Consider the following 27634-nt stretch of genomic DNA (forward strand, 5'->3'; position numbering starts at 1 on the left):
TTAAATGAGACACATACTATGATTTATTGATGGTCATTAGCAAAATCAAAATGAAAAGAAGTATTTCCATTGCAATGTAGACCTCTACTTAAACAGAGTATTTGTGTTCAGGATATTGCCATGTCTTCCAGCATGGCCAAGCCCCCTCGTCACACTCACAGTGGGATATTAGCATGTTTCTTCCAGGGACTGGACTGTGTTTTACTAGCGAGTACATCTAGGTCATGGCAAATGCGCATGCGGGTGGTCGAAGGTTGGATGATATCATCAACAAACCCTGTGAAAAAAAAAAAACAAACAACAACAAAAAACCAAACAACCACAAAACAAAAAAAACCCCACCACCCTTAACCAATCATGAAGTGTTTGCCTCTCAGCCTTCTATATCTAGGCAGTAACATAAATTAGCAAAATCAAAACAGTACTTGGAATAAGCAGTTCACAAGTTACAAATTAAGAAAATAATTTAAAATAGCCTGAAAAGCAAATATTCCTGTGTCAGTAGTTTTTAAATTAGAAACATTTGCTTTTTTAATTTTTGCCAAAGTTAGCAAGGCAAAAAATGTTAAGGAGGGGGCTTTACTCACTAGTACAGCACCTGTTACTGCAAAGTTTTTAGACATACCGTCTCCTTCCATCTACTACTATTAGACTGATTTAAAGGTTCAGAAGTGTTGATTAGAAGAGATGTCCCTTGACTTTACACATGCAGGACTCTTGGTTTTTTTTCCAGCTCAAACAGCAGTAATAGTCTACTGCAAAACCAGAGGGAGCAATACTGTACATATTGGTTGTGGTGGAAAACAGCTTGGCTAAGTCTCCCCAGCTCTGTGGCACTATTAATGGGATTTAAATGAAGTAGAAAACCAATCAACAGAGTAAGCTAGCATGCCTGGAAACAGAGCGCGCTGACTGCAGGGTCTGCAGAACTGCCTTCTAGAGAACAGTTAATGCTTCAAAGCTAGAAGTAAAATTCAGAAGTAAAAACAGTGGAAAAATTTACTCCGAAGAGTGCTGGGGAACATCACTGAACTGAACTAGACTGACCCTTTCTTAAGGCAACTGGTCTGCATCTAGGACTGTCAAACAGCTTGTCAAAGCACCTGTACTTGTAAGGAAAAGGCTGAGTTTTGAGATGCTTTCCAATACCTACAAAACTGAAAATACACTTTTTAGTGAGTCCCCACATCTCACCAGTCTCTTTCCATCTGAAGATGTGTTTTGTGCCTAGATGTGTTTTTCCTTCACGTGCACAAGCTATGGTTAAGCAGCACCTTTCTGACTCAGATACAAATGTCTTGCCTAAATAACCTACTCATTAGCAAAAACTTTACTCTATAGCTACAATTCATCTACATGCAATAGCAAACTCAAACAGGGGACACAATGCGTGAGATACCCATACCTCTCATGGCTGCGGGAAAGGGGTTTGCAAACTTATCCACGTATTCTGCTTCTGCATCTGCCTCTTTTCCTCTGAAAATGATCTGGACAGCACCCTAGAAAGATAAAGCCTACAGGTCAGTGACAGTAATTCAGCCCATACAGAAGAAAGCTATCTGCTTTACCAGTCCATTCCCCCCCCCACAGTACACAAATGTGCATTTGGGTAAGCTGCTTCAGGGAAAATACCAGGTGTCTTCATCTTGCCAGGCCGCCCCTGTGCCACTGTAAAGGCGCTGATGGCTGCTGCATGCCAGTGTGAGAGTCAGCCTGGATTTACCTTTGCACCCATCACTGCCACCTCTGCAGTAGGCCAGGCATAATTTGCATCTCCTCTTAAATGCTTTGAACTCATCACATCATAGGCACCCCCATAGGCCTGGAACAAAAACCAAGGGATTAATTAGTGTGAAGTGACCTAGCCTACATTCCTCTCACAGCTTTTACTGTTCCAAAGACAAGCATGTGGGGCTAAATTTTACCTGAAAGAGAGCATGGGCGTCTCCCTTTTGCTACAACAGTCTCCTAAGACTAGACATCTCTTCAACTAGAACCACAAAAGAGCAAGGAAAGGGGGCTGTTGGTAACTAAGACCATTCTTGACAGCAGATAAAGACAAATCTGCATATAGGCTTGGAACACCAAGCCTCGACCTGCACCCTGCACATGCACACAAACAAACCAGTCAGCATGCTTCTGGAATTTCCTGGCCAGGGAATGCAGCGCTCAGACTGCAGTGCTCCACTCTGGTACTGGAAGTGGTCCAGACAGCAGTGATGAACAGACACTGCAGAACTGCAGAGCAAACTGCAGTAGAGTGTTTCAAGGCATTACTGAAAACTACAGCAAGGCTGCAAGCTTGGGAAGTAAAGGACGGTAATAGAAGAATCAGAGAAGGCAAAGGACAGAAAGAGGGAAAGTTCTTTTTTATTTTTTTTGCCATGATAAGTTAAAAGCCTACTAGAAAAACAAGCAGGAGGGGCAGACCAACAAGGAAAAAGCTAAGCCTTTTAGGACCCAGAAGGTCCCTGGAGCTTATGGCAGCATGGTGTGAGGTAGGTTATAGAAAAAGAGAAAGGAAGAAAATTAAGTAGACTATAGCAAAAGTATATGGAAGATGAGAAACCACACAAGCGTTAAATATGCAGACACAGCAGAAGAAAGATACCATCAGCACTGGTTCTGGAAAAAGAGACTGAAGTGACAAGAATAGAGAAAGAAGACTGCAAGGATCTGCTGTGTGCAGACAGATGGCACGTCCTCAGTGAGACAAGCCAGGTGACAGAGGACAAATACTTGACTGAAGGCATTCCAGGGAGAAAGCAAAGAGCAGAAATGTGCAATTTCAGAGGAGTGCAGAGACCAAAGGAATGAAGAAACTGAGGTAATAGTCTGAGAATAGAAGAAATGGCCTCTTGTAACCTGACATGAAGAGGTGTTACCAGATGGGACAAACGGAGATGTGACAACGATAGAAAGCAGAAGTAGGACAGATGGACAAAGCTTCGCATAACTAAAATTGCTACTAGTGAAAACAGGAACTCTAAAAGAACACCACGGAACCGTGCCAACTTACCTTTCTGGTGATGATAGTAATTTTAGGCACAGTTGCTTCTGCAAAGGCAAACAGTAGTTTTGCACCATGACGTATGATTCCACCATACTCCTGAGCTGTACCTACAAATGGCAAACAATTTTTTTCACTCCAGGGAATTCACAAAAACCCCATATGCAGTTTGGCAATTGTCATCATCCATTACCAGCAGCAAACCTAACAACAAGCAGAGCCATGTTAATATCCAGGAGAAGGTAATATCCAGGCAATGTTTTCCCTAAGATGCTGAGCAACTCTACGAAAAATCTCTCACCAGAAGCAGGATATATTTTTATGTAAGGTCACAGAACCATAACACTCACCAGATGGTATCTTCCTAGGAACAAAATACAGTTACATCATTTTCAAGACTCCAAATGTGACTAGCAGTGAAAAAACACAACCTAGATTCACTTCTCCAGAAATCCACTCTTCTAAACCCCCTTTTTTCTAGACCATACCAAAAGGCAGCTTGGCTACCATACCAAAGACTTACTCTAGTCTTCCTTCAAGCAAGCCCCCCAAGATGATGCAACTTAAAGGACAGAGCATGAATTCCTCTATAAGGATTGCCACAGCAGGTGCTTCTGGAGAATGGTCATATGCAGCAGATATGAATGCAAGTCATCCATTTCATAGTTTGTTCAACACAGTTCTGTCCCAAACAGAAGCCTACCTGACTTGACTTAGAAACAACACTTTACTTCCTGTACTTTATTTCTAGGATTTCTGAATTTCAGAATGCTGGATATAACTCTATGATTAGTTTCTAGCAGTTTATCCACCTACTGTCTTTGCTTTCAGCACCTGAGATGAGTACTTTGGGATCTTTTTAATGGATTTAAATTAAAAAAAAAAAAAAAAAGATTAAGTAAAAATTATTTTGTGAGATTTTTTTTTTTTAATAACTTATTTGGTAGTCTGGTGGCTTGACTTTAATGCTTCCTCTCAAGTGTAATTTGAGTGTCTAGTAATTTATGCCTACACTTACAAACGTGTGTTCTCAACTGCAATTTCACTTTTGGTTCTTGTATTTCCCTCCAGCCAGTGGGACTTGTCAAGCCTGCAGAACCTTCCCAGCAGCAGACATCAAAACAGCCACATCTTCCTATCCCAAGAAGGAGTCTGAACACAGCTGGGATGCTCAGCCTAGACCCAGAAGCTGGGAAGCACTCACAGACCCTGTAATCCAGTCACAGCCTTAGTTTCTAATTCACACTTAGAACAGAGTAGCCTGTCACTTAAAATGCCTCAAGTCTAAGCACCATTCAACTGTTATTTGAACTATTTACACTGTCACCCATGGCCAATTAATATAAATTCTTTTCTGGCCATAGATTCAGTTCCAAACTTGTTCTAAATATGTGTTTTTATCCAGCTACAGGATATGAATGCCTTAAATGTCATCTCTGTGCACACCTATGACATTGGGGGCTATTTAAAGTGTTTGGGTCACTAACCCTGTGAGATGTTTTGTACACCTCTGTGAGCCAGTGTGACAGTCTTTCTTCTTCGCTACTGAACAGGAAAATGAGTTGATCAACACCCTCAGCATTTATTACTTAATCTGAAATTGCTAATGCTCATGTACTAATCTTGCCAAACTCCTTACAATACAACAGTTTAGGATCACTATCAAGGCTCAGATCTCCTTTCTTTACCTTTCTCTACTTTTATATATCTTCCATTTATCTACTTTTAAACCAACATTCTATTATGTAATATTAAGTTACTACTTTTCATCGGCTATATGGAAATAGCTTTGTTCTTGAATTCTCAGCAACTGTCCAACTCTAGATTCCCGCAGTGGCCCCTGAAGTGAACTAAGCTGCTGTGTGGTCCACGTCAGATGAGGAGGGTGTGTCTACAGCAGGAGAGAAAGGGGAGAGGGCAAGAGGGAAGAGGAAGGTTTTGTTAATGCCTTCTGTATTGCCTCATTGTTAAAACATGCAAAATGCATTGTATTAAAATAAGAACTGGAATGTTGACTAGTGACATTTTGATGCTTTGATAGCTGTAGAGGCCTTAAGGTAAACCTTGGTTTATACAACAGTCTTAAGCTTATATTCAATTGTATGAAAGACTTAGCATGTTTAGCAGTATAACATTTATATTCCTCTCACAATCTGTTTTCTAATAGGTCATTTTGACATCAACTGTTCATATAGCCTATGCAGTCTAATCTCAGACCTTTCTGTACTGATTTATCCAAAGGTCCTAAATGACAGGCATTTTTATCTGAAAAAATGCCCTGGAGCACGAAAGAACCTTTCAAAGATACAGGGAGGGGGTTTGTGTATAACTGAGGGTTTGTGTATAACTGTCAACAACAACCAAGGACATAAATACTTTTTTTTCCCCTATAGCTGCATCCTTTTACACATTGGGGCATTAAGTACAGCAGATGAAGCTGGCAGATGAGGTAGACAGTTTCTCTTGCTGCAGCAACGCTTGGATAGCAACATGGACCTATAGTCAGTAACTCCAGGGCCGAGCAGATTTTTCTGGAATGCATCTTCACAGTGCCCTCAACTGCCACTCCCAGCGCTGCTTTGACCAGCAGCCTCTCCCTGCCCACAGGAGAATCAGCAGTGCTGTGCTCTGCTGTAATCCTGTCCAGAGGGCTAAGAAACAGTGTGTTGGGCTGCCTTCCACTGCCTCTCGGGAAGCCACAGTCTTTGCAGGGCCTTCTGGTACCACAGTATCCAGCATATAGGTATGTAAATAAAACAGCACCTAAATAAAACAGCTGAGCATTTAAAGGGACATGGAGTCTCATGATCATAAAGAGAACAGTGTAACTTCCATACCACTTCTGACAAGGGCAGCATCTCCAGGGAATGCAGTTTTTTCTTGGGCAGGCCACAATCAACAGCTTTGCAATTGTGCTGGGATTCCAGACAGTCGACATAGCTTTCCAGAGCGTGATATATCCACGCTCGGCCCTAGTGAACTGGTCATCCCAGCGTCTTTATCGGACTGCTAAACACTTCAGCATTAGCTTCCTGCAGGAACTGGCCCTCTACTCCGTGAAGCCCAGCAAAGCTTTATGATCTCAGAACACACCGATAGCAACATTAGTGGCATAGTTAAGCACTTATTTCAATATCCTTTTGTGATAACTACCATACTTAGATTACAGAGCTTCTGTCCCAAAATGTGGTATTTTACAACCTGGCTTATTTAAGTCTACTACAGTAACAGTCTTCTCACAGAGTTTTTAAATGGGTTTTTACCACTACCACCCCTGCCTGCAACTAGCTGAAATATAACGGCAAGGCATACCTGGCAAAAATCCAGGAACATCCACAAAAGTAATCAGAGGTATGTTGAAAGCATCACAGAAACGAACAAAGCGGGCTCCTTTCACAGAAGAATTTATGTCTAAGCACCCTGAAGTTAAGAAAACAGGGTAAGGTATTAACCATTCCAATGATCTGCTAGTGGCAGTAATTCAAGGCAATGTCAAAACCACTCTCTATTTTAGCTGTATTGTCTGTTAAAACAAAACAAAAGCTTATCTGTAGATACTGTGGAGAGAATCTGCCATGAAGTTTTGCTGGTTTAGAACTAAGATTAGAGTACAAGCTACATTCAACAGGCACTCATTTCATTTTTCTGACCACTGTGCATAGAGGCTTTCTATCCCAAAAAGTAGCAGTTTAAATTATATTCTTGTAATTTACAGTATTTTTCTGTAATTTTCTCTTTACTGATATTTTTTCAGATCAGTCATATTGAAAAGCTAGAGAGCTCTCCATGTAAAAAAAAAAAAGTTTAAAAATTAAAAAAATAAAGTCCAGTAATATTTTGAGAAAGATCAGTATTTTTGGTAAACATGCTGCAAAGTATTTATGTTCTGTTTCAGTGCCACTTAGAATTATATTATGTGTTTATTGCATTGAACCTAAACACATTTTGTATAAGAGCATCTGAAACATTTAAAATGTTTGTTAAAATTGAGAATATCAAATGAAGACTAAAGGAATATTAAAACCTGCTGTCTAGTATCTCAATAGTCATTATCTTGTAAAGATTATCAAAAGAATAAAACATCATACTGCAAGGCACAAACCTTAAAAACAAGGAGCGAAACAGAAAGTCCCAATTAGTGAAAGTCACTTCAGAAATTACCTAGTTAGGAGAGAAAGCAACATCCCTCAACAGTTAAAAATGTAAGGATGGTCTTCAATGTAGCTACATGTTGTACCTTCATATCTAAATTATTTGAGGTCAAGAGCCCCACATCTGTGTGTCTGAAAGCCTTTTTTTTTTGCTATAGCTAGAAAAATGCAAAAGTTACCTCTCTACAGCAGAGTTTTAGGTGTTTTAATGCTATGGCAGTAAGTATGTAGTTTCCATATTATGCTTAGCGCAGTTAATTGCAGGCTGCTGCCAAAGAGGCCTTCTACCCACCCTGCTTATGTGCTCCTACCACTCCTCTTGTGCTGGATACAGCAATCGGTTAGTTACGTACAAGCAGGATCACATTGCTGATCCACTGTTCTGTTCTTAAACTGAACTGAACACTGAAAATTAACTGGTTTTCAGTTAGTTTTAACACATCACAGCTGCAATGAGATTCAAGACAAAGGGGTAGAAAAACATAGTGAGAATGAGTGGAGAACCGTACAAAACAAACAGTTCATCTCATACCTGACAGCCTTACAAAGCCTGCAAAAAAAAGAGACAAAGCAGAGAGGAGGCACAAACACTGTTAAAAACTTTCACATTGGACTCGTACAGCCAACTCTAACCTGATGCTACTTTGGGTTGGTTGCCCACTATCCCAACAGTCCGTCCATTCATCCTGGCAAATCCAACAACAATGTTTCTGGCATAGGAAGGCATGATCTCGAAGAATTCCCTTTCATCCACGATCTGCAAGGGTGACAGTTAGGCAGAGCCCTTATGAGGACAGATATGTATATTTATATACGCAGGCAAACACAATCAGTTACGTTAGTATCAGAACTTTTAAAACATTTCAGAATTTGCAGAATTAAAAAAAAAAGAAAGAAAGAAAGAAAGAAACAAACCTTTTAGTCATCTTTGCAGCCTTCATTCCAGGAAGTAACTAGTGCTGCACTTACTATAAAAACTGCCACTAAAGCATTCCATCAGAGAACATCTTTATGACATTTCCTCTGTAGTGAGCCTTTTTTCTAACTTATAACAAATTAAAACTTCAAATCAGATGTTAAGAACTTCTTTTTTGCAACTTAATTATTGGCAGACTACACTTTTAAAGAACAACTTCCAGTGATAAAAAGCAAATAGTAGTTTCTGGAGCTCAGAAACTCTCCATGACACATTTAATATATACCGACACGTTTATACTCTATTTCTTTGCAAGTTCAGAGCACTTTATTAACAGAGACCAAGACAGTATGCTCTGCTGTGTACATCTCCCCCAAAGTCACCGACGATGCATGCAGTAGAGACTGGAGAAACACTTTTATCTGCAGTAGTGGAATACCCGCACTACACCAAACATATCTATCTGGAACCGCAAATCCGTGGTAGCTGCACTTCTCTCTGGGGTTGAAGTTCCAGTGTGTGCTCTGTAAAGTGACATCCACTGGTGTGTAACGCAGCATCAAAATTCACATGTTCAAAAGAGATCATAATTATACGTGGAGCAGTAGCGACACCTATACATGGCTGCCTAGTGTTTTCTACTAGAATTCCTTGGTTTCAACTGTTTATGACAACTTTGCCTATACAGACTGCAGTTTGCCAGTCATTTCTGAGACAGAGGCAAATGAAAAGTTGTGAAAAATGTAAGTATTATTAAAGGAGGTTTATTTCCTTCCTTAATACTTCTCAGAGTCTGTGGGAGGGATTTTTTTTTTCTCCTAATTCAGTTACCTTTTTTTAAATGCCACCTTTCAACTTGGAACAGGTAGTACTGAAATTCAGAATGGAAGAATCCAGAGATTAAAAACACCCTGAGCTTACCTTCTCCACTAAAATGAGTCTAAATGCAGCCAGCTGCAAAATGAAATATGTTAGCTGAATGAGCACGTGGGGAGAGACAAATAAAATGGCAAAAGGGAGACATTTGTAAAGATCCTATACAAACACACACAGCTGAACTCCCCACCACCACCACCATTTGTATATGCTGCCTGTAAAATGGAGTTATTATTCCTAGCTTCATCATCCACCCCAGAACCCTGGGTCGTCTGCCACTCAACATCTGAGCAGTAGAAGCAGCAGCTGGAAATTTTAATGTTCAAAATTCAGACTCTTAGGGTGCTCTACAGGGAGCTGTAACAGTTTCATGTGATAAAACTTTCACAAGCATGTTCTCTGCCCAAGCATTTATCATGTAATGAGTTGTTACAACTGGAGAAGTGAAGTACTCAAAGTTAGGCAAGAGAATTATCAGCACTGCCTAAGCTGCTTTAATAAAAGCTCCATTATTTATACATTGCAATACTGGCTTTCAGGTTTTTTAAAAAATAGTAAGATGTTTCTTTCCCTGCCACCCTCCCAGGAGATCTGCCTCACTTAATGAAACTTTAATATTGGAGTTTCCAAGCTTCTGAGTGCTTGACTTGTAATTAAAAAAATATATTGTACTGTCTCTGTGCATAACTGTCTCTCAGACTAAATAGAGAAGGGTAAATCTTTGAATGCGCTCTGTGTAGCTTATCACCTTTTACAAAAAAGGTGACAGAATTCAAGACAGTCGTAACAAGGTGCAGGGAGGGAGGCAAGTGATAGAACTCAAAGTGGGGGGTTGTTTTGAGCCCACAGAGAAAACTGAATTACAGCATCTTTCATCTGTACAGTTATGCATGCAGCATAAGAAGATGTATCCTGAAAACAAGTCTTAGAATTCCTTTCATCTGCTGAAATCTTTTTTTCTGCAGTTTTTGTTGTCCCTTCATTCATGGCTACTACACAGGTAAAAAATAGTAACTTGTGAAGACTAAAAAAATATATCTTCAGTGCCATTCTATTGGTTTCTTTCAATTATTTACACACAGAATATAATTTATCCATATTAATCTCAACAATGCTCACACTTGCAGACTTACGGAGTGTATGATGTCCAGCATATCATAGGCTTTAGTAGATTCAATTGGGACAACTGTGTCCAGCTCAGGAACCAAACGGTCACTGCAGAAAGTAAGTGTGAGCAACAATATTTACAGATCAGATGAATACCAAGACAAAACACTCAGGCAAACAATTCCACCTCTCTGGGACTTCATGGAAACTGCTTCTCAAATACAGGGAAAAGAAACAGGTCTCCGTCTCAGCCAGTTGTGGCTCAGGCCACTGAGCCCTCACGCACCAGGAGGACAAAAGCCTGACTGATCTCTTCCCGAAGGAGACATCTCTTCTGTAGGCATCTCTGCTTACAAAACCATCTCCTGGAAATACTATTTCTCCTCTTTGACTAGAAGAGCCTAATATTACACATGCTGAGTACCAGCAGGGAACTCGAGAGGTAGGCAAATGCTACAAACGGCAGTCTGCAGAGGGCACTGGAGGCATGCTGGACGCCGTGTTTGGGCACAAGTCAGCAATGAGGAAAAGGATTTGGGACGAGGGTCAAGCGGCAGAAGCAGAAGAGCCTGCTTAGCCAGCGGCTCCAGTCCTTACAGCTGGATGGGCAAAATGGTTTCTCCCAACGGCAGAGCAAGGTTTCCTGTCACATACCTGGATCTACTGTGCACACACAGTTTAGCAGCTGCACATTTACAACTCTGATCCTTTCCCTGCCTACGTTGTGCACTTATGATTTTGAATAGATTTAACCATAGGAAACCTTTCTGTACTTATTTCCCCTGCCATCAAACAAGCAGAGATTCATGGGTGGGGAAAACACATCTGCTCTCAGCTTCTTCAGTTTAATGGCTGTGTTTAAAGAACCTTTACCTGCTAACCTGCTAACTCAACAGCGATGCATTTCATGTGGAGCTCTACATTTAACAAAAACACTGCCTCCCCGTTAGCAGCTGACACTATCAGTTACCTCCATCTTTGATCATATTAGCTTCATTAAGGACCTACAAATGTTAGCATTCACTGGGTCTTTGGATTCGTTCACAGTCCTAATGGGGGAGTGTCAATTTTTATGAGTCATCACTGGGAAGACTTCAGGGAGTAGTATATTTGTGCTATTCCATAAAAATACTGATCTATATTTGTTATAAATGGTGTTTCTGTGGAGTTCTTATTTAATTACTATTTTAACAATGCTGTGATTTAGTACATTTAAAACAAGACAACACAAGGCTCTAGACATCTAATTTAAAACCAAAGTAAGTGATCTGCAGTTTGTCAAAATCAGGCAAAAACTAATAATGCAAGCCCCAGGGCTCTCTCTGTGCTCCCTCACATACACAGGACTAGAGAGGCAGGACTCCTTGCTGAGAGAGTAAGAGATACATCTATTAATAGACTAAAACTGACAGCAACACTTCAAGTATTTTTTCCACACTATTAAGAGTATTGCATGCAAATAATTCCATAAGATGATATAATGCAACCTTAACCTGATGAAAGCAACCAATTTGAACATACTAAATGCCAAGCTACAAAAGACTGTAAAACTTATTCTTGTCCATAACATAGATATGAATGTGCTCTAAGTTCTGTCCATTACCTGTAGCATCCCCAAGGATAAGGAAAGTGGAGAAATGAAAGTATTGCTCCCATAAATTCACAGTGCTATAGAGTACTGAGGGAAATTATAACGGCATTAAAATGAATAACCACCATCAAAATGAAGACATTACCCAGGATATCACAAGTTTCAAAATCTCCTTCAAATCATCACAAAGGACATCTGGAGCTTGCTAGTAGAGTCACTGGACTGCAGAGGTTGAGAACTGTGTTTCTTACAGATCCCACTTACCAGGAAGGAACTGCTGCTCATCATTAAAGCAGTCATCTGAAGCCTGCGAGAGCTTGAGACACTCTCACCCAGATTGATACTGGGTTTCATTCAATACAAAAGGGAAACTGTACTTGGTTACCAAGAATTCATAATAACCTCCTCCAGAAATCTGCATGCATACTTCAGGCTTTAAAGGAAACGAAATTTGTTTATAGTCAAAGACTATAGGTAAAAATCACACCATACAATATACCAAATGCAATGAACTAGACACCCTTCAAAGGCAGAGGACATATTCACCATTAGTCAACTTGGTACTATAAGGAACCTTTTAACTCTTTCGAACCCAGGCCACTGATGTCAAAAACTCCAACCAACAGAAGTTTCAGCAACAAAGGCTGAGATTTTTCAACACCACAAAGAACCTACCACCTAGAGGAAAAAAAAACAACAAACAAACAAAAACAAACAAACCAACCAAACAAAAAACTGCACCAGCTTCTGGACTTAACAATGAAGACAAAAGTATATTACATTTAATTTGCATTATTTGTGGCAATTTTCTGTGGTGTGAAAATGATACAAGAAGAAATAAATTACTCTAGAGGAATGGGCTTTGACTGGAGCAGTGGTAAGGATCAAACACATCAATTCAAAGCAAAAGGAGTCTATTAAGATGTCAGTATGTCCAGATGAAATATTACCAATGTAAGCATTAAGACCACAAATGGGAGAAATATTGGAGATGCTGCTACAAAAAAAGGCAAATTTAACAAATAGATCTGTCTTCACATGTACAAAGACTACTAAATTGAAGTTCCTGGAACAAATTATTGAGCATTTATTATACTGTGATCCTCTAATAATGCATCTGGTGCTACGTAAAAGATTGTCTCCCTTAAGAAAATAAAGAACTAATCTCTTATACATTAGTAGCTACAACGTAACTGACAGCTTCTCACAAGAAAATAAACTGCCTATTATGTGATACATTGATTAAGAAAAAAACCAGACTTGTTTCTATAATGAAAGTAAAATATCACATTCAAGTCTATAGAGGGTAATTATTCCAGTAAAACTTTTTGAATGCTTAGAAAGAACAGCATAACCTCAGAGATAATCCAATTTACCAAATAATTTACCAAATTTTAATTATTTTATTAAATTTTAATTTACCAAATAATTTAAGAGATTTGCTTTGGTTTGTCACTATCAAACCAGAACAGTCTTCCAGCTTAATAAACTCCTAAAGATCAACATCGTAAAAAAAATTAGGACCAGTAACTAATTGACCTGTCTGACCATTCTCTAAAAGCAATTGGCAAATTTATTTCTCTAATAGCGAACAATATATTTCGGGTACCAGAGCAGTGATTTGTAAAATGAACCCAAAAAACCTCCCCAAACAAATTGTTTCAAAGACGTTGCAAAGAACAGTGAAGCATGAAAAGAAGATAACCTTCCCAACTCGCATGTTAAAATCTTCATGCATGTAAGAACCACAAGACATAGATCACACACATCTGTAGAATTGAAAGGAACAAGTTCAGGAGCAGCTCCCATACAGGAGAGGGCGACAACCTCTTATGGGTTCCCTACAGAAAGGGCTGAACTGGGGGTGCAACTGGATCTCAGGTCAAAATGCTTTTACTCCATTGACATTCTCTGTCTTTAACACTACCAGCAAGGCTGTCTACTCAAACAGTCCCATGCTGGCTCTCTGGCTGTCCCCCTATCTCTTGGAAAAATTCTCTGATAAAAATCCAGACAGTCGCCGTTTTTCCCCTCTTGAAACAACTCAAGTCTTTCCTTTGTTATGTTGCCAACTACACAATGAGCCTGACAGACAAGTACCTAATACATAAAACTTTCTGCCTCCTTTGCCTTCTTGTTGCGTCCCCTCCTCTAACCTTAACGAACAGAACGTACCCAACAGACACATAACTGACGAAGCAGGGCAAGTTCTCCCCACTTTTGTTCACTGTGCTATCTTCTGCCTCGCTTGCTTGTTTCAAGGGACTGTGACAGCCCATCTGTACCGAGATTACTTTTCCCCACATTCTGTACACAGCCTGCATAACACTGCTTTCAGAAAATTAAAAAAAAATTAAATTATCAGTGGGCACGTATGTACATACACATGCATGTTGAAAACACTTCCCATATTCACACATCACAATGCAGAATTATCAGCCAAGATCCCAGGCACAAAACACTCATTTCTTTACACTCCTTGAACCAGAGAAGCCATGGAATTCAGTGGACAGAGACCACAGATCTCAGCCAGTCTCCTCTTACCTGGGATCATGGCATTCACAGACTGGAGCTGGATCACGGTTGCTAAGGGGTAAATAATTAAAGAACTCTCGGAGATTAAGTAAAGCATCTATATCGTTCTCAAAGGCTCTGTGTGCGACTCCTGGAAAGAAACAGTTAAGCAGTTATTGAAATTATTTTGCAAGGTTCCATTTTCAAGTATGTACCAATAAAGAGACCAAGAAGTAACAGGAAGAATTTTTAAACGCGAGCTATTAACAATCAGGAGTTTTAAGCCACCAAATTTGACCAGCCAAAAATATCTAGAAAATGCGTGGCTGTATCAGACTTCCTCCTTAACACATCCAGATTGTTGATCTAATATTTAAAATAATGTAAACTGGTTTATCAGCTGTCACAGACCTAGCTGGATCCCGGCCTTCTGGAATTCAATACAGGTTACTGTGCTGCACTCAAGCTTTGGACTACAAGTTCTTTTATAAATGCTGGATCTGAGCAGTGTCTCTGTGTGTGGTTTTGGTTCATCACCAGTTCAGTTCAGATAGAATTTGAGATCCCACAGTCATTTTGAGCCTCAAGAAGATTCAAGAGTCACCAAGTTTTCCCAGAGGGGAAAAAAGTGCTTAATCTCACATTCCCACTCGGTTTATAGTTAGAGAAGTTCAATCCATCGTGTTAGTAAGCAAACAACGGATTGTTAAGAATCTTTCAACCCATGCAAATTTCTGGACAACAAACAGAAAAACCCACACCACCCCAAGCCTGCTTTGCTAAGCCCTGCCCTCCAACAACCTTCCCACTTCTAGAATCTTTTGTGGATTTGCCACTTTCTCTTCCAAATCCCACACTCCCACTTTTCCTATTTTGTTTTTCATTACTAAAAAGGACCAGCAGGAGAGCCCTATACAGAGTAAGATCCCATGCTTAAGTAGAGTTTTATCACTTAGACTCAAGTGACACCCACGAATACAAAAATCTGTATTAGACAATCAGCTGTTTAGCTAGAACAACTATGTCATTTACTTTGAAGAATGATGACTATGTTAAGCAAACTACCCAGCTCTCACCAGATACAGCAGTGTGCGTCTTCGCACCCCCAAGCTGCTCTTGGGTGACATCTTCATTGGTAACAGACTTAACTACATCTGGGCCAGTGATAAATAGATAGGATGTATCCTGGGGAAGGGAACAAAGCAAAAACACAGAGTAAATGCCACACCCATGCTGCAAAAGTAACTAAGGAAAAGCCACAGTCTCTAGAGACTTTCCCCAACAGAAGAAAACAGTAGAACATAGGGACAAATCTCTTAAAAATCCTTAATGCATGATATTAAAAATCCACAGAAAATGCAATTATCCACAAGTTATTTGGGAAAGTTTTTCTTGACCTTTCATGAAAAATAAGCTTAATCCAAAGCAGGAGACCATCTCAAAAAAAACCCTTCATGTGGGGTCAGTTTGTGTCTGATCAATATTACCAGCAGCAGGTCACAATATACTCCACCCTTACCTTCACCATGAACGTGAAATCAGTTAAAGCGGGCGAATACACAGCTCCACCAGCACAAGGACCCATGATGAGGGAGATCTGTGGAACTACCCCAGAACACAGAACATTTCTCTGCAATAGGACAGACATCTAGTTTTAAAAAAAAATATCTGGACAGAACATCTTAATGCAAATAGAACTAAAATAATTTTGTTGCTACCATTTTGCTTCTTTCTGTTCCCTTACGTTTGATTTCCTATACCATGCAATGACTGCAAAGGAAGATGGAATGTGCGACCTCAACAGATGCTGCAGGGGCAGAAACTTCACTGAGCCTGCAGTGGTGAGAAGTGTAGTGTACGTACCTGAAATTTGAACATACAGGCATGCTATTGCTCAGAGGTAGAAGTAAGCTTTACTAATCAGCTGTGGCAGAGGTTCTTTAAAATCAGATTCCTGCACTGGCTTGAGTTTTACACAATGGTCAATTACTGCTGTCCACCAATATGGATGGCATGTTGTCAAAAAAAAAAAAGTTTACATTGCTCATTGCTCAACTGGATTACAATTGACTTCTGTAACTGTTCAACTGCATCACCCCAGATCGCATTAATCCAGAAGACTGTTAGCATCTAACTTGTCATCCCACCTGCTCGCATTCCTACTGAAAGCACAGTCATGTTTGTGTTTTGTACACTTACTTTAAAACTGTATGTTTTGGTAGGCATATAAAATAATGTCATTTCAGTAAAAAAAAAAAAAAAAAAAAAAAAGATATCAGTAGTGTATCTAGAGGAAAAATTCTTGCACTAGCCACAAAAATATTGTAGAAAACTTTCACCAGTCCAATCAGTACTGGATGTCCCCAAATAGTAAGGTTAACAGGTTCCATTGTACTGCGTACTGTTCCTTGAACAGAAACCTCTGATTTGCATCTTCTTTTTTTTTCCCCTCCTCAAACTTTTTTTTCCCCACTGACCTACCATCTTGACAGAACAGGCACTCGGTGCTTCTGATCTGAGTTTCTCCAGTTTTCTTCAAGTGCAGTGTCTAATTTACTTTAAAGTCCCTCTTTTTCTGCAGTGGAAATCTTTCACCTTTTATCAGCCCTATTGAAAACAAATCTGCTGTGTGAAATTCTTAACATGTCTGTATTTCAGAGGCAACATAGGGACAGCTGGTGGTGGATCACAACCATCAGTCACCTAACAAAACACCCTCTGAACTACATCATGCCCACCTGTCTCAGACAAACTGATAAACACATGAGAGAAATTACATCCCAACACAGGCAATCTATACATTAGTGTGAATCAGCAAGTTAATTGAAAGAAAACTCTAAAACAACTGTTTAAGTAAATTGCTTATTCTTTCATTCTTCTGACAAAGCTCACTATATAGTGCAACTCCTACAGAGCTTTTCATTGGATCACAGTGTTTTACAAGGCTCAGCATTACCCTTGTTTCAGATGGCTAAAAGGAACTAAAACGTACAGTAATTTGCCCAAAGCCAAGAGGAGAACCAAGAGAACAGTCCAGGTCTCACAAGCCCTCATATATGCTGCTTTATCCACCAGGTAACACTGGCTGAAATAGGATGATGATAACCTAAAAGTTTACTTACAAACACTGACTTCGGTAAAGAAAGACTTTGTCCATCTTTGTGGATGCCAAGCTTCCTGGTCATGCAGTAGCCTACCTACCAAAAATATATCTGCATAGCCAGCCAAGGACTCCACTCCCTCCTGGATACGGGCTCCTCCAGAGTCATTCAGCCCAATCACGGGTGCTCCAACCATGACAGCTTGATCCATGACCTGGTGATTAATACAAACGCCTCATTATTGACCTAGGTAAGCTAAAATCCCAAAGCAACCAACCCCCAAAACGTACATCCCCTAGAAAAAAGTCTGTACGTGCCAGAATTTGACCTGCCTACATAGTGCTCACCTTCTTCTTTATTTGTATTAACTATCACAGTCACTAACCGCTTACTGGGGTATCATGTTTTGACTCATTCAGACTGGAGGCTAAAAGATACACATTTAATCCCTCTCATGACCTTTAATATCTATCTGCCTTACTAGCTGTGCATCTCCATACTCACACTGCATTATTCAAACCCTGTGCTAAGTGACACAATCACAGGAGTGTCGACCAGAGAGGTCCAATCTATCTCTGTTCATAAAAGGTCTCAACTGCACCTTAAACACTCCCTCATATACGTCTAATCTGATCTTAAAAGTTTATTGCAGTGGTGATTGTGTAATATCCCTAAGCAGTATATTCTAATGCTTGATTATCCTTCTTAGAAGTTCTTTGAGAAGACTAAATTAAATCTTTCCTCCAGAAATTTAGAAACATTACTTCTTTCTTGATATACAGTAGACAGGGAGAGCAATTAACTAATTAATTCTTTGCCTCTGCCTTCATAAACATTCAAGTACCTCAAATCTCCCTTCAGTCTTCATATTGCTCTTCATGTTTCTAGACTAAGCACCATTGATTCAGTCACACTGTTCTTTCTACATCCTATTTTCTAGCCCTCTGATCATTTTGGTTACTTGCCTCAAGATCATATGCAATACTCCAGCAGAGGCTGAAGTGGGAGGATTGAATTCCTCACATTCCCTACATAAAATATTGCTGCTTATGAGATCCCAGTAAAATATTTGCCATTTTCATAACACTACAGCACTGGCATATTACGTTAAGATCTGCTTTAACATTAAGATCTACTTTAGCTCTTAAATAATTTTTTGTTACACATTGTCGGTCAATCCCCATTTTTAATTTCAAAGTTACTTTTCCCTGTCTTTCAATCATTGGTATAGAATTATATCTTATTTCAGACAATCTTTAACTTATTAAGATTTTTAAAACTTCAGTCCTGTCTTTCAGAGTGCTTGCAGCATCAACCTTGAATTTTATATTGCCTAGAAACAGAGTAAGCATACTCAGTCCCGTTCAAATCAATAGTATCCCAGCAGTACCAAAATTCCAGCCTGAACATGAATCAGTGATAACTCTCTGTAGAGTTCTCCAAGGTGGCTTTGTCCCTACTTGCAGTCATTCAACATAAAACAGGGGTTCTTCATGCTTTGTGCCTGGACATCCATTTAGAAGTTGAAATATCGCTGTGGCAGACACACAGAATGATTTTACAATTTAAATACAATCCCACATTTAAAAAGCATCTGTGTGGATTGCAAACAGAGGCTCTGTAAGCCACGAGTGGCCTCGTCTGCTTATGTGAACATTACACAAAGCATTATCAAATGCCTTATTAAAAATGAGTTAACATTTATTGCTTCTTCCTAGAAGGCCTGTCACCCTATCCAGGACAGGTTAGCGAAACAATTTCACTGACACATTTTGCTATTTTCCAGGGCCTTATATATGGAATAAGCATTTATTTCAAGGTTTTTCCAGACACTGAAGTTCTTCCTAAAACATTCATCAATAAGCACATTCAGACTACTGAAAATGCATTCATATATTTGAGACCAGACATTTTTTTTGCCATACCAATATTTGTAGGGAACATTTCAGGATTCATTCTCAAAACCACTTTTCTTCATCTCATGGACTCAACAATTTTCTTGAAACATGACATCATAGATGCAGACATAGGCTTTAAAGCATTCCCCACCACAAGTGGGCACACAGTACTCAGAAGAGCCACACTGAATCTCTACTGCTTCAGGGAAACCATTACAGGCATTTAACATGGTCTGAGAGACCACAAGGCTCTTCTGCAAAAGTAACAGGCAATCCGTAGCCCAGACCCACCTACCTTGGAGCTTTGCTGCAAGATGCCAAATATTGCTACCTCTCTGCAATGCCAGGAAAAAATCCCAAATGGGGAACGATTATGACCAAAGTGGCAGATCTCCAGGGAAGTCCAGCTAAGGGAGGGCAACTTCACTTCCATGTTCCATGACATTTTACATCCCTTAAGCCACTGATGAAGTTTGCAGGAGCCAAGATCATCTCTCTCAGAAGAGATTTCTGCTTCCCAGAATTAAGCCCAGTAAGAAGAACTAAGAGAAGCGAGACAGATACCACACTACCCAGCCAGTCTTTTTTGAGCTCTCCACTGCCCAGGCTGCAGCCTCAAAGACTCTGAACCCCAAAGTAATTGATGCATCCAGAGCCTGCAAACTTTGGAGCCTACCACTGACATTGATGCCAACCAAGAACAGTACCAACTAGGAAGGTCTCACATTTTTTTCTAGTTCTGCTACCAGCACTCTCCCTGCTTCTTTAGAAATGAGATTAAAAAAAACAGTAGAAAGCATCCCAATATTCCAGTACCATTACATCCCTCCCCAACACAAAGCGACACTCCAAAGCTCCAGCGTGAAATATCAATCAAATATCAATCAATATCAAGACTTGGTAAAGCCAAGTAGTTATTATCTAGCCCAAAGTCTTTGTGTTTTCTAGTTTTATACCTTCTCACTGCTGAGGAGCCTATGCCAAAAAGTAGTTATTTCCATCAGGAGAAAAGGCCTTGTGCACCAGAAACCTTGTTTCTGATTCCATAGCAAGAACATTCAGGAAGTTTTCACCAGCCCACACCACTGAACACTCACGCATGAAAAAGTTCTTGTCGTCCCCACCCCTGGGATTCAAACACCAGCTTTTCCAGTGAGACAAGCAGACAAATGAGAATAAATAGCCACAAGTGCCTGATAACAGAAGCTCTGAGTATCAAGGTGACCTCCAAGTTGTAAAACTGTTTATCTTCAGATTGTTTACTTGTTACATTTGCTTTTTATAAGTATTATACACTTCCACATAGCACTGTTTATAGAAAAAAGTTTCTCCCAAGTCATTTCACGTTTCTCCAGTAGACAACGGCTGGTTAATCTATATCTGTACTTTGCAAGTCTCTCTCGTCTTTTGTAGCACAGTAGAAAAGGCAACTTAATTTAAACAAAGCGTGTACTACTTGGAAAAGGTCTCTTACCCTTTAGAAGCTTTTCAAGTATATCTCTGCTCACCTGCACTTTCACATCTTCACCGACATGAGGAGGCAGGCATTTTCAGGTTGCCATGACATACACCAGAGTCCACTAAAGTCAGTCACAAATCATTTTCTCCAAAGTCATAACATAACAGATTGAAAAAGGACACTGACAAATTTTTATTTTCTCCTGTGAAATATTACCTTGCAGATCTTCTGGGCATGAGCTCCAGATAAGCTACCTCCAAATACAGTAAAATCCTGGAGGGAAAACAAATTTTTGGATTAGGGAAAGAATAATTTCAGTAAAATGTTGTAAAATGTTGCAAGTAAATAGTATAATCCTACAATGCTCTATATTTGGTATGCTACTCCAAAACAACCTGACTCCCTTCGTGCAGCCTGCAGATCAATCCTGTTCAATGCAAGCCTTCTTTACAAGTAAAAAGATCTTTTATATGCATTTGCCAGTGGATTCTATGTTATAATCACAAATTTATTGTGTCTCATTTGCTTTTTTTTTTCCCCTTCACAGAAACATTCTCTCTTTCTACAAATGTATGTGCCTCTTTCATGAACATTATCAATACTGGAGTAGTCTGGAGAAATTTCACCTGTGAGGAGGGTCCCACTGCCAGTGGCAGCAGTAAGATATGCCTGCAAACAGGCAGAAATAAAAAAATGAAAATACGCCATTGTTCCATATTCATGAACTATGCTCCAAGAGTTGATTATTCTTTTATGGGTGCTATAGGGACTATGTCAGCCAAAACTGACTGTTGGTGCTACCCCCAGGCCTGAGCAGTAAGATCTTGAACAAGCAACACGAGGCCCGGGGTCTGATCCAGAAGAGAAATGGCATATTGACACCTACTGGCACCAATAGAGCCCAGAGCCAACTTCTGGTGAGCTTCACTGATGCATCCCTTTGAGAGTGAGACTCAGTGGAAGTCCTAAAAACTGTGTGGACAGAGAACAGCATGACTATGACTAGCAGTTGAACCAAAAAGGAAGGAACATCTCAGGTGGCAGCTCGATTTGGAGGGGAAAAAGGTCTTTAAATATAAATAAATAAATAAATTAAAAAAAAAAAAAAGAGGTGTATCATGAAGGGGCACATTTAAATTCTTTTAATATAAAAACTGCCCTCTACTCATGTCCTTCTAAAATTAAGGTCTGTGTTCGGCTCCTATCTTATGTTCACGCCCACATAACAGTGCCCTTCCTTGGACAGGCTACATATCCAAGACAAAAAAGGCAGAGTGTATGACTTGCTCCAAGGTCACACAGCAACAATCATTTTGGCCATGATAGCAAATTGAACAAAGGCTACTTTGTGGTCCAGAACAGAGCAGCAGTTACCAACTATCTGAAAGAAAGCCTTTCTTTCACTGTGTTAAGACTAACCAAGATAAATCTCTACCTATGGCGTTTCCTCTGAAATATTTTAACATAAAAAGTGTATTTTATCTATCTATTTATATGCTATCTATCACAATCCCTTCAACTAATCAAAGAGTTCGAACCTGAGAAACAATTCAAGGTTGCTCAAGTGCCCTCTATCATGAATTCCACTCACTGCAATTCCAGTTGACATCTCCAGCAAACAGCCCCCATTCTGCAGCTCGAAACCCAGAAGATGGTTCTCAGAACCCAAAAAGCCCTCCACTGACACTTGCAGGTCCCCACATGCCTGCAGCAGCTCATCCACACACATCCAACTGCAGGGACAGAGTCAAAGCTTGCAATTGCTTTAAGCACACAGTGCTCAGTGACTTCTCCATTAATTCACTTCTTGGTTATCAAAAACATGGTTTTGGGGGACTCCTCCAGTCTCTCAGTATATCAATATCCAATGATACTACACTGAAGTAATAACAGTTTGTTTTTTCAGAAAACTCCCACGGGCCCTGCATTCTTCATTCTTTTCATCTCGCCCTTGTCACAACTGCACCTACCACCTAACAAAGTTTTTAGAAATGCTTTTTTGCTTCTTCTTGTCTGAAGGTGCCCTGCTTCCTCCCAGTGGATGTTATGTCTATCTTATGGTTATTGGTAGAAGGTAAACGAGTACATTACTACATGGCCACACTGAACTATTGTGAAGTTGTTTCAAAGGATAAGTTCACACTATTTAAAAAACAAGCAAAACCATACCTGACTGAAAACATAAGCCAGTCTCCCATTAATCCGTCCCCGGCCAGTCACCACACTGTCTCCAGGATACTGCATTAAAAAACAAATAAATTCATTAAAAATAATAATTAAAAAAATCAAAGCAGCAACGACGTCCACTAAAAAACTCACAAACTTATACCGAGTACTAAGTCAAAGCAAAGACTGATTCTCCGAGAGGACTGGCCTTTCATGTGTGCAGTGGGGGCTTCACAAAGATTTCCCCCAGCCCTGGAAAGGAAAACTAGAGGTAATATCACATATTAGTTGTGTATTAGCGTAAAGATTAGTGAATTTTGCAGTTTCCCTTCAAATTTCATGACATCTGGAGTTAAGGCAAATCATGTCCCTAAGAGACAGGATGTACCTTTTATTACGACCACCTGATGGTTTTGAAGGAATGGCCACAGCGCACAAACCTTTCTGAGGTATTGATACAGGGAAAAAAAAACAACCCTGGAAAGGTCAAAAAATATAATTACAGTCACCTTAAATACTTCAACTTGACCTGTCCCATTTTCCACCCTGTAAATAAGGGAAGAAGAAAGAGCTGGAAGAGGAAATGGAGACTGAATCTTAAAATCTGCTTATCTATGTTGTCTCACTTTTTAGTAAAAGAAATACATATAGAAGTCTTTCAAGACAACAATAGAAAAGGAACTTTACTCAGCTGTCATAAAGGAATTCCAGGCATTTAAATGCTTTTTGTTGTGTGGTATTTAAAAAAAAAAAAAAAGTGTATCGTGCAGAGCCCACTCTAAGGGCCATTTATGCTCAAGGTGATCTATTCTCAGGAAGGTCATACTGGTCCTGGGGACTTTCCTCAGGCTGCACAGACAGCACTGCTACCAACTCATGGTTCTCGGCACACAGAACAGCAGGAAGCACACCTTTAGTTCCAGCCACTGTCTCATGCAGATGACTCCTAAAAGCCCAAGCAGCCTGCAGAGTGGCCTGGATACGAGTACAAGTCTTACCCTACCTTCGGAAAGTTCCAGGAACTCAGAGAAATTCAATGCTAAACTAATATTCCGGCTCACTGGCCACAGTTAGGTCATCTGTTGTGAAACTGTGCTCCGTAAACACAATGTGCAGCTCACTGAAAGGTGAAGTCTGAAGGACAAGGAAAAAATTAACCCTCTTGTCACTCTCAAGACTTCGCTGCTCCTCTTATCTTCAGAGACAGCAGTTTGTTATCAGCACTGTGGGATGCAGTGTTGAGTAACATGAGGAGAGGCAACACAGCAGTTATTTCAGTTTGCTGGGGAACAGAGTAAAAAAGTACTTAGAGAGGAAAAGACGTTTGCTCCTACACTCATTGAGAAGGGAGAAGGTCTAACACAACATCCTTCCCAGCACCAAATCCCATCAGTCTCCTGGCTACTAAATGAAAACAAATTCTTCACCTTTGCCGGTTCCCAGTGCCTCAGCTGCTCATGGTGGAAGCCTGCTGATCCCTCCCTCATCCATAGGATTCAGCCCTGCAACTTGAAGGACTGAAAACTGATGAACTGGTTTAATAACCACATAAACAGAAGTTGTAGTTATTGTACACAGCATGGGGCACTAGCTCATATAGAGCAGCTTCTCACCACACCCCAAACCAGAATACTCCACAGCAAATAGGGCCTTTAGTTACAGAAAGATTCACACTGAACAGGCACATCTGCACTAGCCACCTACACATCCCAGCATGTTCCATTAGTCCTTTCTGTACTAAATCGCAACAAAATACTTTTCCCATGTAGTAATTTATCAGGCATCAATGTTATGCTGAGAGATTTTGGGGAGCCATAGATTTTTCCTCTACGTGATGAACATCATGTACCGTGTTGGTTCATATATGGCCATATATGATACCTGGCCATATATCTGAAAACTGCATAAGCAAGCAGATTGCAACTTGCTAACAGACCAGTATGAATGCTTGAATTTCCAAACATACCAGATTTTAAAGGCCTAAAGGATTTTATGACTCTATAGTTTGGCAGGCATAAATATGGATGTGAGTTATTTCATCTTATAACTCTAATGTTACCTGTAGGGAGGCAGAAGTATCTACCCATATTTGTTCCTCATAACTAACTTGATTGACAAAGTTGTAACAACAAAGCTCTGCAGCCTTCTCTATTATTTAAAACACAGATCTAAGACAATATCCAGGGAGGTATTTGAACCAAACAGGTTCACCTTATAAAAAAAGGTACCAAGCTTAGACAATGGAAAAGTAGACCATGTAAGCTGTTAAATGGAAACTGAGAGTAATAAAAGGAAATTTGCAAAACAAAAAAAAGAAAAAAAACAAAACAAATAAAAGAAGTGACGTGAACAGAAGAGCCAATTTTCAACCAGCTAGCTGGCTAAACAGCCGAGGACAAAGAAACATGACTTATATGAAATAAAAATACCTTATTCTTATTAGAGTCCATCCCAAAGTCAGAACATCTGTGTTCCACAAACATGTCATATTCATCAAAACTGTCGGGGTCCAACAGCAGAAGAATTCGTTCTCTTGCTGTCAGCTTTCCCTGAAACAGAGCAACAATTAATATAGCCATCAGATGGTTCTGGCTCTGTTTACTGACCACCAGCAGATGCAGTTTAATCAAACGTAGCCTCACTTGATCTGCTACATTTTGCCCATTAAGCAACTGCATGGCCCCAAAGCTGAAAACAGCCTATATAGTGATTATCCTCCTTAAAAACAAACATACTGCAAGCCAGACTTTGAAAAGAAGGTCAACTATTAGAGCAGCACTACCACAAGATAAAGGAAACAACCTCAGAGTCTTTTCAACAAGATATAATAGCATCACAGCTATTTTTGCCTACACATTTAAATGCTGCTATTACGGCCTTTGTTCTATTCTTCAACATGGAACCCTTCCACAGATAAACCAGTCCTTACCAACAGTTCAAGGCTCAATTCACCACGCTCGATATTTGGCTGCAGCAAATGAGAGGAAAAAAAGGAAATACAACAGCCTGCAGGGATTTTCTGACAAAATCCTTTTGTTCTTTCTTCTGTTGGATGCTAGTATAAGCAAAAGTAGAGTAAGGGCCAAGAATGTAATCAATTGACCAGATATGCACGTCCCTTGCCCAGTACTAATGATGCCATGCAGTAATAAATGATTGCAAAGTTCTTTTTATCTTAACCTTCCAAACAAATTTGTTATTTCCAACCCAAGTAAGCATCTGTCTACAAAGGTCAGGGCACCGGGTTATCTTCTTCAGGGGATAGTGTGACCCTACCTCAACATGATGTTAAAACACAGCTCAGCTTCTCTACAAAACTTCTGATCAGTAGGTCAAAAAGTTCATGAAAGTCAACAAACGCAGGAAAGACTAATGTAAGCCACAGATTTAATTTATATAAAACATGACATAAGATGTTTGGGGCCCCCAGATATGCAGAAATGCTTGCATATGGGTATGTCGGTGTCCTGAATGTAACTCAGTGAGCCTGTAACTCTTTTCAGATGTTGTATAACTGCAGGAGGGAAACTGCTGATGGGTGAACTAACTGATCGTTCATATCGTCTTTACGTGAATGGCTATAACTACCTCCTTGACGCCTACAAGCCATCGCGGTACCACTAGGTCCTTGCACTAAACTGATGTCTTATCCCAGTAAGAAACAATAAACAGAAATAGGAAAAATATGTTGTCACCTCCCTCAGCATTGCCTAAATTCTGAACAATAGAGGCAAGAGATTGAAAAATCCAGCTGTTGTCATCCTTCCCATCTGTCTTTTCCTCTACTTTATTTCCACTCTTCTAGCTCTTTGCTCTCATCTCTTCGAAGATCAGCTTAGATTTGCAACAGCTACGTAAAAGATGAAGCCATGCTGGATAGTATGCCTCCAAGCCCAGTGAAGTGTTAAGCAACCTAGAACTTACCATCACAACAGGCAGAAGTTGCAACTTTTGTCTATGCTACCCCCATACACTGCATTATAGCCAATCTGGTGACAAAGCTGATGTAAATGAATTCTTCTTTTTTCTGCCTGGAGTAACAGGTAATGCAGTCTTTAATGCCGCTTCAGTAAAGCTACCCCGCAAAAGCGACCCTGCAACTGAAAGGCAAAGCCGTCCCGGGTTTCCAGTACTCCAGTGATTTCCGCCTCCGACCGCGGGAGGCCAGCTGAGCCGCACCGCTCCGTGCCTACCCTGGAGACAGCGGGTCCCGGGCCGGAGTCTGGGGGCCGCCGTGACTACCCGTCCCCTCCCCGCCGTGCCTGTCGCGAAGCGGCAGCGCCCTGTTACGGAGCCCGGCGGCGGCGGGACAGCCGGGCCGGGGCCCCGCCGTGGGGGCAGCGGGGAAGGGGCTCTTCTCCCCGCCGCCCGCGGCTCACCCGCTTGTGCTGCGCGTCGATGCGGCCCTGGCCGCCGCCGAGCAGCGCGGCGCGGCGCTTCTCCTCGATGCGCTCGGGCACGGAGGGCGGGCGGCCCCCGGAGGCGGCCCGCCACAGCGGCGGCGCCCCCGCCGCCCGCCGCAGCACGCGCAGCGCCGCCATGTCGCGAGCCAGCCGCCGGCAGCGGCTGCGGCAACAGCGCCTGCGCGCGGCCCGGCGGCCGCAGCGGCCCTGGCCCGGAGCGGGGCGGCGCTCCGCCCCGCCGCTCGGCTTCGGGGAGAGCACGGCACGGGCTCACACAGATGACCGGCCTTCCGAGCGGCCCGGCCTGCTGCCGGCTCGGGGGTCCCGGTGAACACGCTCCCCTCCTGGCCGGCAGGCCCGAGAAGGGGGAGCAGCCGGCAGCTGGCTGGGCGCTGCCATCTTCGGGTTGTCTCGGCGCCTTGCCTTGTCCTGGGACCCTGCA

General features: G+C 41.0%; 1 protein-coding gene across 5 annotated transcripts; it reads right to left on the minus strand.

Moving 5' to 3' along the window:
- Window positions 1-27366, minus strand: PCCB (propionyl-CoA carboxylase subunit beta). 5 transcript variants are annotated; one of them, XM_075507560.1, is made up of 15 exons: window positions 27169-27365; window positions 25219-25338; window positions 22793-22861; window positions 20840-20896; window positions 17367-17480; window positions 15685-15795; window positions 15242-15350; window positions 14196-14316; window positions 10087-10168; window positions 7795-7918; window positions 6323-6430; window positions 3020-3120; window positions 1724-1822; window positions 1406-1499; window positions 1-277 (listed from the first exon to the last, which is right to left on the minus strand). In XM_075507560.1, exons 1-15 carry the CDS (start codon window positions 27328-27330, stop codon window positions 156-158), a joined length of 1593 nt encoding a protein of 530 aa, XP_075363675.1. In that variant the 5' UTR covers window positions 27331-27365; the 3' UTR covers window positions 1-155. The 5 variants fall into 5 exon arrangements, with proteins under 5 accessions (XP_075363675.1, XP_075363679.1, XP_075363678.1 ...); XM_075507564.1 differs by lacking the exon at window positions 15685-15795; XM_075507563.1 differs by lacking the exon at window positions 6323-6430.
- Window positions 27367-27634: the final 268 nt, after the last annotated feature.

Source organism: Mycteria americana, chromosome 7, assembly GCF_035582795.1.
Source record: "Mycteria americana isolate JAX WOST 10 ecotype Jacksonville Zoo and Gardens chromosome 7, USCA_MyAme_1.0, whole genome shotgun sequence".
Taxonomy (NCBI): domain Eukaryota; kingdom Metazoa; phylum Chordata; class Aves; order Ciconiiformes; family Ciconiidae; genus Mycteria; species Mycteria americana.

What these genes read in the sequence shown, in the direction of transcription:
- PCCB (XM_075507560.1), bottom strand. Translation starts at nt 27,330, where the DNA reads ATGGCGGCGCTGCGCGTGCTGCGGCGGGCGGCGGGGGCGCCGCCGCTG. An exon ending in ATGCCCAGAAGATCTGCAAG is followed by an intron (nt 17,481 to 20,839) that starts GTAATATTTCAC and finishes ATTAATCACCAG; the next exon opens with GTCATGGATCAAGCTGTCAT. An exon ending in CTTTCCCGCAGCCATGAGAG is followed by an intron (nt 278 to 1,405) that starts GTATGGGTATCT and finishes TTTTTTTCACAG; the next exon opens with GGTTTGTTGATGATATCATC.